The sequence below is a fragment of the Oncorhynchus masou genome, chromosome 29, assembly GCF_036934945.1.
Source record: "Oncorhynchus masou masou isolate Uvic2021 chromosome 29, UVic_Omas_1.1, whole genome shotgun sequence".
NCBI classification, from domain to species: domain Eukaryota; kingdom Metazoa; phylum Chordata; class Actinopteri; order Salmoniformes; family Salmonidae; genus Oncorhynchus; species Oncorhynchus masou.
This window is the reverse complement of record NC_088240.1, coordinates 60,335,603-60,348,610: the sequence shown is the minus strand read 5'-3', so window position 1 is coordinate 60,348,610 and position 13,008 is coordinate 60,335,603. Positions and strand designations below refer to the sequence as shown.

General features: G+C 42.1%; 1 protein-coding gene across 2 annotated transcripts; it reads right to left on the bottom strand.

Moving 5' to 3' along the window:
- Positions 1-8,024: 8,024 nt before the first annotated feature.
- Positions 8,025-12,282, bottom strand: etfb (electron transfer flavoprotein subunit beta). 2 transcript variants are annotated; one of them, XM_064945481.1, is made up of 7 exons: positions 12,139-12,282; positions 10,765-10,923; positions 10,173-10,331; positions 9,999-10,061; positions 9,362-9,520; positions 9,031-9,247; positions 8,025-8,769 (listed from the first exon to the last, which is right to left on the bottom strand). In XM_064945481.1, the coding sequence occupies exons 1-6, from the start codon at positions 12,187-12,189 to the stop codon at positions 9,077-9,079; spliced, it is 762 nt and encodes a 253-aa protein (XP_064801553.1). In that variant the 5' UTR covers positions 12,190-12,282; the 3' UTR covers positions 8,025-8,769; positions 9,031-9,076. The 2 variants fall into 2 exon arrangements, with proteins under 2 accessions (XP_064801553.1, XP_064801554.1); XM_064945482.1 differs by lacking the exon at positions 12,139-12,282 and adding an exon at positions 12,025-12,129.
- Positions 12,283-13,008: the final 726 nt, after the last annotated feature.

Genomic DNA, 13,008 nt, shown 5'->3' with positions numbered 1-13,008 from the left:
AAAATGCGTCATATGTTCTTTAGCAGTGTCGCGGCGAGTGTAGTGACCTATCCTATTGTTTGCTGAAAATGGGAATTAAGCTAAGGAGGACTTAAACAAGCTTGACAAAATAATTAACAAAGCCAGTGCTACAATTGGCTGAAGCCCGGAAGGACATGCCCATAAAAAAGGCTGCAAGTAAAAACACACATGATCATGGACAATGACACACACCCACACCATAGCACTCTAATGCAGCATAACGCAGCACAGGAGCAGCTTCATCCTGCCCAGATGTTCCACACAGGTTCAGGCGGTCCTTTTCTACCCACAACCATGAGGCTTTTTAATTAGGCTCGCGGAATAAACTGTTTAATGAGGTCTTTCTATTAGAAAATGTTACCTGTTTTCCCAGAGTAGGATGGACAGCAGAATTTGAATCAGACTATAATTGGAGGGATATTATGGTTGGTGCATAATGGGGTTTTATATTCGATCATGTGTTGGTCATTGTTGCACGTTCTGTCATTGGTGTTGCTGTGATAACAATTTCCCAAGTTGGGATTCATAAAGTAAAGCTATTCAACTCTTGCTGGCTCATGTTGACTCCAATACTTCCCACAGTTGTCTCACGTTGTCTGGATGTCCTTTCGGTGGTGGACCATTCTTGACACACATGGGAAACTGTTGAGTGTGAAAAACACTAGCAGCATTGCAGTTATTGATACAAACCAGTGTGCCTGTCTCCTACTACCATACCTTGTTCAAAGGCACTTAAATCTTTAGTTTTGCAATTCACCCTTTGAATGTCACACATATAATGTACACAATCCTTGTCTCAAGGCTTAAACATCCTTCTTTAACCTCTCCTCTCCTTAATCTACACTGATTGAAGTGGATTATACAAGTGACATCGATAAGGGATCATAGCTTTCACCTGGATTCACCTGGTCAGTCTATATCATGGAAAGAGTAAGGGTTCATAATGTTTTGTGCACTCAGTGTATCTGTACAATAGACACTGTCATTTTTATAAGATTTGTTTAAAATAAATATCAGCACAAAGTTTGCTGATCACAGAGATTGGTGTTCAGATATACATGTATATTCAACTTGGTTGAAGCAGAAACACAATTTTGATTAAGAAACACCATAGTCAGTTCTGCAGTTACAAAGAGCATCATATCCCCATATTGATCAACCTCACATACATAAGAGCTTTTCACGTTAGTGATAAAATCATATAAAGAATATAACATGAAAACATTTAGGACATATCATATTGAACATCACAGTGCAAATAACAGTTTTATTCCGTTTACACAATTGTGGCAGTTCTCACAGGGGGAGGAGCGACAAAAGTGGGGAGAGGGATTGACTGCTCAGCCGGAGCCTGGAAAAGATATCAGATACAAAGCATGGCTGGTAAATCATTTCTGAATAGACATCTTGTGTGTCACTCTCCTGGATTTCTATATAACAGTTCTAACCCAATAGCAATTCCACAGGGCTCATATTCACAAAGCATTTCAGAGTAGGAGTCTTATTCTTTATGGTTTAAAAGGCAAAACTGATCCTAGATCAGCCCTCCTACTCTGAGATGCTTTGTGAATACGGGCCCTGATGTGTACTTCAGGTATTTTGTAAGTGTATGTCATGACAATGCAGGGTGGATTATCGCCTGTGATGTTATTCTGTTGTAATCAGGCAGGGGTTTGATTCCTCCAGTCAGCAGGTGGTTGGGAGTGTTTATGTCTGGTTGGGTTGACTCCACCTGCATGAGGGGAGGGGGAGGGGGGGGGTCTAAAGTACTGGTAGGAACATGACATTTGTGCAATAACAAATTTCCCCAGTTACTGACATTACCTTCTCTACTGCTCTGGGCACGGGATATCTATTCTGTTGACCTATGAAACATAAACACCATTTTACAGTGAAAAAACACCTGATTCCGGATGAGATAATAAAAAAGGAAGGGAGATCAGGGGATTGAGAGTAGTGCTCCTACGTTTCTTCCTGCAGCAGTAGACACAGAGGTACATGAGGCCGATGAGGAGGAGGAAGAAGAGGAGGCCACAGGGGCTCCCGACAGCGAGACCTGTAATCTGTGGTCTGCTCAGACCTCCTGTCATACCAGCACAGACAACAGTACAATCTGTTAGAGCAGCACAGACAAAAGTACAATCTGTTAGAGCAGCACAGACACAGTACAATCTGTTAGAGCAGCACAGACACAGTACAATCTGTTAGAGCAGCACAGATAGCAGTACAATCTGTTAGAGCAGCACAGATAGCAGTACAATCTGTTAGAGCAGCACAGATAACAGTACAATTTGTTAGAGCAGCACAGACACAGTACAATCTGTTAGAGCAGCACAGACACAGTACAATCTGTTAGAGCAGCACAGACACAGTACAATCTGTTAGAGCAGCACAGATAGCAGTACAATCTGTTAGAGCAGCACAGATAGCAGTACAATCTGTTAGAGCAGCACAGATAACAGTACAATTTGTTAGAGCAGCACAGACACAGTACAATCTGTTAGAGCAGCACAGACACGGTACAATCTGTTAGAGCAGCACAGACACAGTACAATCTGTTAGAGCAGCACAGACAACAGTACAATCTGTTAGAGAAGCACAGACACAGTACAATCTGTTAGAGCAGCACAGACACAGTACAATCTGTTAGAGCAGCACAGACAACAGTGCAATCTGTTAGAGCAGCACAGACACAGTACAATCTGTTAGAGCAGCACAGACACAGTGCAATCTGTTAGAGCAGCACAGACAACAGTGCAATCTGTTAGAGCAGCACAGACACAGTACAATCTGTTAGAGCAGCACAGAGCCTACTCTCAACTGATGTGTCAAAGGTGAGGTGGAAGCATAATGTTGACTATAAGTTTAACTTTACCAGTATCATGTAGAGATTTCCATGTATGTTAACATACAGGTCATTTCCCAGTCTCTTTCAACAATACAACAGACTATCTCACGAAGAAATGAATTCATTGCTTCCCATGGAACAATGCCAAGCCTTCTAGTAAGTGGCAACCAGATTAGCACCTCCCGAAAAATCTGATCTGAATAGGAAAATTATCCAAGTCAGTTCAAACACCGGGTCCAATTCTCTGCACTGCTGATGGTTCCCCCTGAGTTCTGCCAGCAATGGGGATGACCCAGAAGTAGTATGTGGTTTTGGGACCCAGAACAGAGATATATGTTAGATACATGTACAACCGGGTAAAATGTCAACTTGTATCCCAAACTGTCACTACTAAACAGGCCGCTAACCACCACCTGAGAAAATGGTCGATGACATACCCAGTCTTTTTTCCATTGCTGCCCAGTGGGTTGCTACAGTTACAGGTGTAAGTGTAGAGCTGAGCGGTGCTGGTGTTAAAATCATGGATGCTGAGCTGCACAGTGTCCACACTGATCTGGTAATGCAACCCATTGGCTAAGAGCTCGGTACCTTTGGACCATGTGACCATAGCCTTGGGCGGGACCTGGCTGTTGCAGTGGATGGTGACCACTATTTTTCCCTCTTGGTCCACTGTGGTCAAGACCATCAGTAGGAACTTTGCAGGACCAGCAAAGGAAGAATGAGACCACTAGTTACACTGTGTAATCCTCAATCATTCTGCTTGTTGTGCAGACCTGCAACATGCCTGGACCTTACATAGTCTAGCATGGATTAGGGAATAAGTAACTCACTGGCAGTAATATTGCACCATGTCTGATGGAGGGGGTGATTGGCCATACAGAGGACCATTTTCCCATTGAGGTCCTGAGGCAGGCATGGTCAGGCTGAAGTTTCCAGCACCACTGGTGGTGTTGGTCAAGGCAGGAAAGGACAGCAGGGCTTCTGGGGTGCCTCCTGGCCACCGGCAGTGGAACTGCAGGAGAACTATTGCCATTTCCACATGAGAGTTCCATATGGAGGAGTTGAAGGGAATAAAGACGTGCAGTGGTAAAGGGGATTTGTGAGACAGGGAAACATGTTGTGTCTTTCAGTAAAGGATTAAGTTAAAGGATTCAACTACAGAACTAGAGACATGCGAGTAATTACGGGTGCACAAGATGACAATTGTGCTGTTAACTAATAAAGTAGAATAAAAAGTAGTGTTCAGACTAATGCTTCAGACAAATAAGGCGAGATTCAACCAGAGAACCTTCTTTCTTACAGAGAACAGTGATTTTCCTATGAAATGTGACAGTGCTGAAAGGGTTGGTTAGGACCAAAGTATAAGGTCCTGTGTCGGTCCGGTTGGGCTGATGGATGACCAGGCTCTTCTGGCCCACTGTGTAGTGGGAGTTGGTCTTTATCTCCACACTGTTAAAGTACCACCTCCACTGGTCGGCCTCCCCCTGCAGTGTGCTGTACTGCAGAATTAACTTTTCGGCTCCCTCTATGGCTTCGGCAGGTGTAACAGGGTTGGTTATGTTTCCACTTTCCTCTAAAGAAATGTGAATTTATTGTTCAAACATTCTTATTGGTTGGTTCAACTCTGATAAAAATAAGGTGTGTTGTGATTGGCCCGGCTTGCAGATAGGGGGAGATCGCGAACGTCAGGTCTTCCCAGTATGAAAATGTGATGCAAGGGGTAGGTCACGTTCTGTATTATATTTTACAATGTGTAAAAGTTCATTTTGCTCGCCCAATTTTTCAGTTTTTGTGTCACGCCTTGGTCTTAGTATTTTGTGTTTTAGTTAATTAGTTGGTCAGGCCAGGGTGTGACATGGGTTTATTGTTTGTTGTATTTAGTGGGGTTTTTTAGTTATTGGGATTGTAGCTGATTAGGGGTGTGTGTTTCATAGGTTTGGCTGCCTGAGGCCGTTCTCAATCAGAGTCAGGTGATTCTCGTTGTCTCTGATTGGGAACCGTATTTAGGTAGCCTGGGTTTCGCTTTGTATTTCGTGGGTGATTGTTCCTGTCTCTGTGTTAGTTTAACCAGTCAGGCTGTAATAGGTTTCACGTTCCGTTTGGTTGTTTTGTATTTATTCGTTATTTCATGTATAGTTTCGTTATTTGTTTTCACTAATAAACATGAGTAACAAACACGCTGCATTTCGGTCCGACTCTCTTTCGACAAACGAAGAACGTCGTTACATTTTGATTTGTTAAAAAGGTTTGAAATATCTAATAAATGTCGTTCCACTTCATGATTGTGTCCCACTTGTTGATTCTTCACAAAAAAATACAGTTTTATATCTTTATGTTTGAAGCCTGAAATGTGGCAAAAGGTCGCAAAGTTCAAGGGGGCCGAATACTTTCGCAAGGCACTGTATTAAACAAACACTAACAACCATATCTCTCCAGGCAAAACCTATCAATAGTTGCATTACAATCAGAATGAATTTTAGTCTATTGGTGCCCAGGCTGAGATACGAACCCGGGATTCAGACAGCCCGGTATTTAACCCTCAACCTGGTGTTTCCCTTGACTATCTACACCTTTCTTTTGACTGTCTCTATCCATTTTTCTCAACTTTCTCCCTTTCTCTACCTCTATCCACTTTCCCAATAAGTTTGCTAAATTCTGTCCTAGTTCGGTTAAATCTTTCCTGACTTTCCTTAGGGCAGCTAGCCCTATCCTTTCCTCCTCCTGCTCTACCCCTCCCTCGGCTCCAGGAGGTTCCCCATATGCGGGTGGTGGTGGTGGGACGGGAAGCACTGGCTGCCGTCGTCTCACCACCACTGTTTCATCATTGGGATTCTCTCTCCACGCATGGTCGACCAGGGTTGGGTACAATTTAGGCTTATGGGAGACCTCCAGGGGAGCCGTGGAAGTTATGGTTCCTAGTTTCTTGCTACTTACATCTTCCTTCTTTTTTACTTCCTTTTTCTTTTCTCTGCATGTATTTCTCATCTCCCGGGACCTCCGTTTCTCATTAATTCCGCGACCTCCATTGAGGATTTACTACCCATTGCTAGTAAAACCTGGTAGTCACTATGCTTATTCTCACAATCTATGTGTAGGTATTTCTATGATCTAGGTGTGTGCTTTTTACCGCTATCCAATCACTATAGTTGTTATCACAATCTATGTGTGTAACTCTTTAATTCTGATTAAATTACTCCTATGTGTGTCTCACTATTGGTGTGTATGTCACTACTCCCTATGTGTGTGCTCACACTCAATGTGTACTCAATGTGCTATCTCTTAACCTAGGTGTGCTTTTCCTTTCTTGAAACTTTATCTATAGTGGTGTCGATCGGACATTAGGTGTCACCGTTTACAACCTATAAGCTATTTACCAGGGGTCGTAAATCCCTAGTCAGCAACCTATTTTTCTGTTGTTGCTTGTTCTTTTGACGTTAATAACTCGTATCTCACTCCGCTATATTATGTTTCCCTTCGTTCTCCATTTTTGGACTTTATTTCAGTATTGTCTTTTGAATCTGATCTATGGCTAATTCACTTTTGTTAATTGACCATTTGAGTTATTTGTTCGCATAGAATTACCGTCCTATCTCACAAACCTAAGCAATATCCTCACACTTTAGGATTTTATTTAGGTATGTCTTTTGAATTGGATCTATGGCTGATACTACATGTTAATGAATCATTTAAGTTATCCTATTTGTACAAAATCCCCGTCCTATCTCATAGCACCTATTTATATCCCTTGCTAATAACCTTTCGGCCATTCCTCACAGACCTCAATTATTAAGCTATTTTTATTTATGGTAGTACACATGTACCTCAGGTCATTGCGGACCTGATCCCTCAATCGATTCCTTGCTAATTCACAAAGTAAACATCTCCTATAACTTAAATCATTCCCCCAAATTCGTGAATAAAGATTACCGACCTTGCCTAGAAGACTGTGAAAAGCAATGTTGGTTGGTTCTCATCACCACCTGTAGTGTACCAGTTCACCACTGGCCTGAAATAAACCCTGGATCCGCCCATGCATGGTTTTCAGCAGTTCCTTGGGACGACAGAGGCAGGTATTGAGATCCGGCTCGAAGGACCAAATTGTTACGAGAATTATGCTCTCAATGTTCATAAACCAGTTAAATTAACTACCCAGTCTGCTAATCAGGATTTGTAAGATACTGATTGAAATGAAACAGACGGAGGCCCAGCTAAAATAGTCAATAAGGTTTATTCACGAGAGCACTGGTCTGTTGTACAAGACAATTCCTTTTATACTGGCTAACTATAGTTATACATGATTCTAATCAATTTCATATGATTAAATGGCTTCAGGGTGGAATATTCTAGTCATTCATATACATTCCATCAACAGGAACAGACATATCTCTAACAATATCAGACTAGTATTAGACATACTTGACTACTCAGACCTAATAACTGAGGATAGCTTCATATTATTTTTTTAATTTTATAAAGATTTTGACACAGTAGAGCATCAGTTCCTCTTCCACTCCCTTGAGAAATTTGTCTTTTGGGATTTTTTCTGTAAGGCCATTAAGACTTTCTATATAGATGGTAACAGCTCTATCAAATTGAAATATGGCACCTCACCTAGATTTGAGTTAAAGAGAAGAATTAGGCAAGGCTGTCCTCTCTGTGTATGTTTTTATTTATCACCCAACTTCTTACAAATTCTTTAAATAGTCCTGTACAATGTAGTTCCATTGCTGGTAAAGATAAGCCAGCTGGCTGACGATACTACACTTTTTCTGAAAGACGCCAACCAAATTCCCATATCGATCAATGTGACACAATCCTTTTCCAAAGTGTCTGGTCTATATCTTAAGATGGTGTACCATCTTCCCCAGGGATTTAGGGGGTTCAGAACATGCACTCTAATGTTTTATTTCACCTTTATTTAACCAGGTAGGCCAGTTGAGAACAAGTTCTCATTTACAACTGCGACCTGGCCAAGATAAAGCAAAGCAGTTCGACACAAACAACAACACAGAGTTACACATGGAATAAACAAACATGGTCAGTGACTGGATGATTGTTGCCAAGTACTAGATAGTCAAGAGACGATCTTAAAACCAAAACACTGATGTGGAAAGACAGAACACAGCAACATAGAATGACACTGGAAAACAGCAGATCCAGATATGAAAAAGATATCTTTATTGTTATGGTAGGATCCTGTACGATCTAAAACAGAAGAGGCGCTTATGGTAAAAAGTCAACTTTGTGTGTTTTTGATCATTTTCCCACATCGACTGAGAGACACTGTTCAACCGGAACTGCCACCCAACCCAGAAATAATTATATTTATATAAACTTTATACAAACCAAGTCAGTAGACATATCACACACCCTGAATGCACATTCAGCTCTGCAACTTTGGGTTCTTATTTACACATGGCATCCAACTCAAACTGCATAGCCCAGATGTGTAAATGTAGGGTTTCATGAGAATTTTCAAAGGTCCATGTTACAGATGAAAATGTTATTGTGACACTCTTGAATGTACAGTGCAACACATACAGAAACATGGGTGAATGAAAGTTACTGACATACATTACTGGCTTGGAAGTTGTCCATGTTTTGAGTCTAGGTCCTCTTTAACTAGTTAGCTACACTCACAGAGAAGATACAGTAATTACAATACAGATGTACCATGTGAATTAAATTGCACAATAACAACAGGCCCTCTTCTTCCCCCTCTGGGCTCGGTGGGTTCCTATAGGACAGTGTTTCTCAGTATCCCAACATTCCAAGGTCAGTAGGCTACCATCATGGAAGTCGGAGTTAAACACAGAGGGCCGGGTGGCGATGGGTTCTGCCTTATGCAACCAGTCCTCCACGTTTGCTAAATTACTTTGTTCCATCTCTCAAGCAGAGACCTGCAAAAGAACGGGGGAATTGACATATTACAGCCAACTCGAGACAGAAACACTGAGCTTGGTCAAGTACAGCACACTATGGCAAAGGTCTGTGTTACAGTTGAGGCAATTTGGTGGAAGAAGCAGATTGACATGGGTAAATTGTTACGTAAACGTGAAATTAATCAGTGCTCCGTCATGCTGAGAATCCATCAGACATTTTCTAATGGGTTACTATAATTATCTCAAACAGTCATACTGTTTTTAGGTTTTGAGACTCACCCCTCTGTGTGTGTCCTGCACTCCCCCTTTGGCTCCCACAGGGCCTCTAGATTGTTCCGTTTGCCTTGAGTTTGGCAACCAGGTCATCCACCGTCTCCACCTTCACACCGGCCAGTCTCGTTGGGGGCTCGTCCACACTCAACACCTCCACCCGTGACACCATGTCCACCCCCAGGTCCGCTGGCTTCATGTTGGCTATCTTCTTCTTCTTGGCTTTCTGGTAGGTGGAGGGAGGAAGAAGGAGATGAGAAATTAAAGTGCTATATGTGTGTGTGTGTGTGTGTGTGTGTGTGTGTATACACTGTGAGGAAATGTACATTGTGTGTATTACCATGATGTTGGGCAGGGTTGCGTATCTGGGGGTGTTGAGTCGAAGGTCTGCTGTGAGGACGGCTGGCATGCTGATTTTGATGGTCTCTAGACCACCATCGATTTCCCTCACCACCTTCACCTTTTCCCCATCGATGGTCACCTCAGAGGCAAATGTGCCCTGCAAGAATGGTAAGAATGGTAAGAATGGCAAGAATGGTCGTATATTTAGTGGATGTCATAATCCACATTGAGATTAAATATTATTTGAAAATATCAAATCAACTTAAATGGAAAGAAGGCTTTGTTTTTGCTACCTGACAATTGTAAACACGTTGTAGGCCACAAGGCAATCCAAGTGTGACATCTGGTGGTTTAACCATGTAAATACACCCTAATTTTGCCCTTTATTTGGCCTTTGGTCTACTTTTCAGTGCAGACTATGTTGACTGTAGCGACATAATCTAAGGCCTGCTAGTTCAGCTGTTCCCTTCACCTGACATTAAGTCGATATGCTTATAAAGACCATGAGAAAAGGTCCTGGTCCAGACAGAAATGGTATCCAAGTCAGCAGTTAACAGTAAACAAGCCCTCTCCGAGATCAGTTTAGTGATTCCTGCTGAGAACAAGGATTACAACAAGAAGAAACCACTACTGACCTGTGGCCAGTCTAACAAGGCTGCCGTCATCTGACCCGTCTGGTTACAGTCATCGTCAATGGCCTGTCAAAAAATACCAACACAATCAGTGAGCATTACATGAGATGATGAGGTTCGATTTCAAAGTCAACGCGCATTGGTGTGGCAGTGTCACAATCTATTGCATTGGATGACCTGTTTGCCCAGGATGACGAGTGAGGCCTCCTCCTTCTTGGCTAGGGCAGCAAAGATCTTGGAGATCTGCAGGGGTCCCATGGCCTCGTAGTCTTTTCCTGAGACCTCCACGTGGATGCCGCGGTCACACCCCATGGCCAGTGCAGTACGGATGGTCTCCTACACACACACAAACACACACAATACAAACGCTTGAGAGGTAGGGTTCTCAAAATTATATAAGAACACCATCTGAGAACAATGACAGAATAATACACTCATTAGCACAGTCAAGTTGGAGGTGACCAACAGCAGAGTCCTTCTTACAATAGAATGAAAACATACTCATGACCGCTATCCTAATGAAGAAACAAGATCCAAAGTGTCCCTCCAAATGTTAGCTATTGAAGGCCTGTGAAGGAGGATGTAGCCTAATGCTACAGAACGTTTCGGACAGAAATGAAGCCTAAAACTACAGGACTTAAAGATAGAAATGAATAGAGTAGAACAGATATGTATAATGTCATGTAGAATAAGGAAAATGTTGTTGCATCGTTGAGTCCGCCCGTCTTCAAAATGGCGTCGCCAGGCCAGAGCACCACGTCACTCTTACCGTTACTTGCGTGGGCCCACAGCTGACAGCCACCACCTCTTTGATGAACTTCTTCTCCTTGAGTTTGACGGCCTCCTCCACGGCGATCTCACAGAAGGGGTTCATGGAGTGCTTGACGCCATCTGTCACCACCCCGCTGTGATCGGGCTTTACACGGATCTAAGGGAGAGAGCAGGGTTGTCTTCATTAGGCACCAAACAGAGAAAAATAACAGACAAAAACGGTGGGACTACCGGAACTCCAATAAGAAATGCTAATTCAGTTTCAAAGAGCTTTGCTATGGTAGGCCCTACTGAACATAAGTGACTACTGGATAGTCACTCAGAAGGGTCAGAGACAGACAAACAACTAAACAGACAAAGGCAGAGGCTGGAGACATGAAGTGCATGCCGTCAATGTGCCAGAGTTGAGTGTGTGGACACGGTGCAGTCTTGGGCACTTATAAATAGTTGCTGTGGGCTCAATGTATGTGTGCTCTGAGCTTTCCAATTTAATTTGTGAGGCAGTCAAACCAATTCTGGAACACTTTTGAAAGCCTACCACTAACCCAATAGTATTTTACAGGCCATTGTAATTAAACCGTTTAAAAACGCCAAAATTCTGTCAATAAGCCCATCCCATATACATTAGTCACCTCATAATACATGACTGGCAAAGACTGTGTCTCTCTCTCACTCACACCCCTTCCTCTGGCTGATAAGAGTTGGGGCAGCATATGGGACAGGGAAGGATACAAACATAGCTTAACGGAGTGCATCGAGAGACGGCTACAGTGATCTAGTTGGATGCAGCTGAAGCAAGAGTGCTCAGACTGTAGTATGAAATAACTGGTAATAGATATGGTGCTAGGCTTCCTTTACAAAAATATATATATATTTTTACCTTGGAACTATCTGATAGGACTGGCTTGGATAGTGATAGTCTGCTATCTAACTGTTCTGATGCTGTGACACCTAGTTGATTATATGTTTTAAAATCATTGTGATGAAGCTTGAATGAGGATTATACATGTACCTTAACATGTGCAATACAAATCAGCAGCAATACATTGTCAGCTTTCTTTTAAAATTTTGACAGTCGTTCATCGATTTACCAATTATAGAAGTAGCAAACTCTATACAAATTAACCTTAACTGTTACCTAGATAACCCTGTAATGACCTTGGTATTTTCATTGCAGTTATGGTTGTTAGTTGAACAGACTTGACATTCAAACAATGAACGCTAGCTTGCTAAACTAACCCTTCATCCATCTACCCACCTTACGTTAGCTAGTAGTTAGCTAGCTACCATAGCCATAGGAAGTCGCGAATGGAAATTCTGCACGTGAAATGTTGAATTGCTTTTAAATACAAGACAGTGGGGAAGTAGCTACCTTGACAGCATAGTCAATTACACGTTTAACTCCAACAAGAACCCGCGACATTGTTAGCGATTCTTCGGTTCAGCAATGAACAGTAGCTAGTTACCGAGTCACCACAACGAACCTTCACCCAAGAAGCAGGAGACTAGTAATTCTGCTAGCAGCACAAATGATAACGTCACTAGGTATGGTAATGATGAAACCTTTCAAATAAAAGCACGTATTTCAAAACGTTGCAATGTGAATAACTCATTCAGAACTGATTGAATTGCAATCAATAGCCACTTCTATTGTGACAACAAGAAAATGCAATGACTAATTTATGAAAACATATCCCAAATGTGTTTTTAAATTATTTATATTTAGACCAATAATGGAAAAAACACCAAATTGACACTGGTATGTGTCCCTCCCCAATAGCAAGACACTGTAATAGACTGTACATGGGTTACATATTGGCTCATAGAGGTACATTTTTTTACTCATTTCAGTTAAAGTGGGGTGAGAAATACTCAGTAGGGTCTCTACTAAGCAGATATTATGCTTTGTTTTGGAGTGGGACTGTGTTGTAAATACCCAGAAGGACTTAATTCTCAGCCAGCAGCAGTCCCCCTGAAAAAACACACATATTTGGTTAGTAGAGACCATACTGAGTATTTCCCACCCCACTTTAGTTGAGACAGGTAGACAAGTTTTCTCTCTACAAGCCAATAAGTATCCCATATACCGTGTATTGCTTTGCAGTGAAATGAGTGGGTGAAGTAAGGAGTTACTCTGTATTAAACCAGTTGCCCAGCACAAGACCCATTCAAGTTTTGCGGACTCTATTGAGGATTTCCAATAAGATATGTTTGTATTCTATTAAAAGTGTATTTCTTTAAA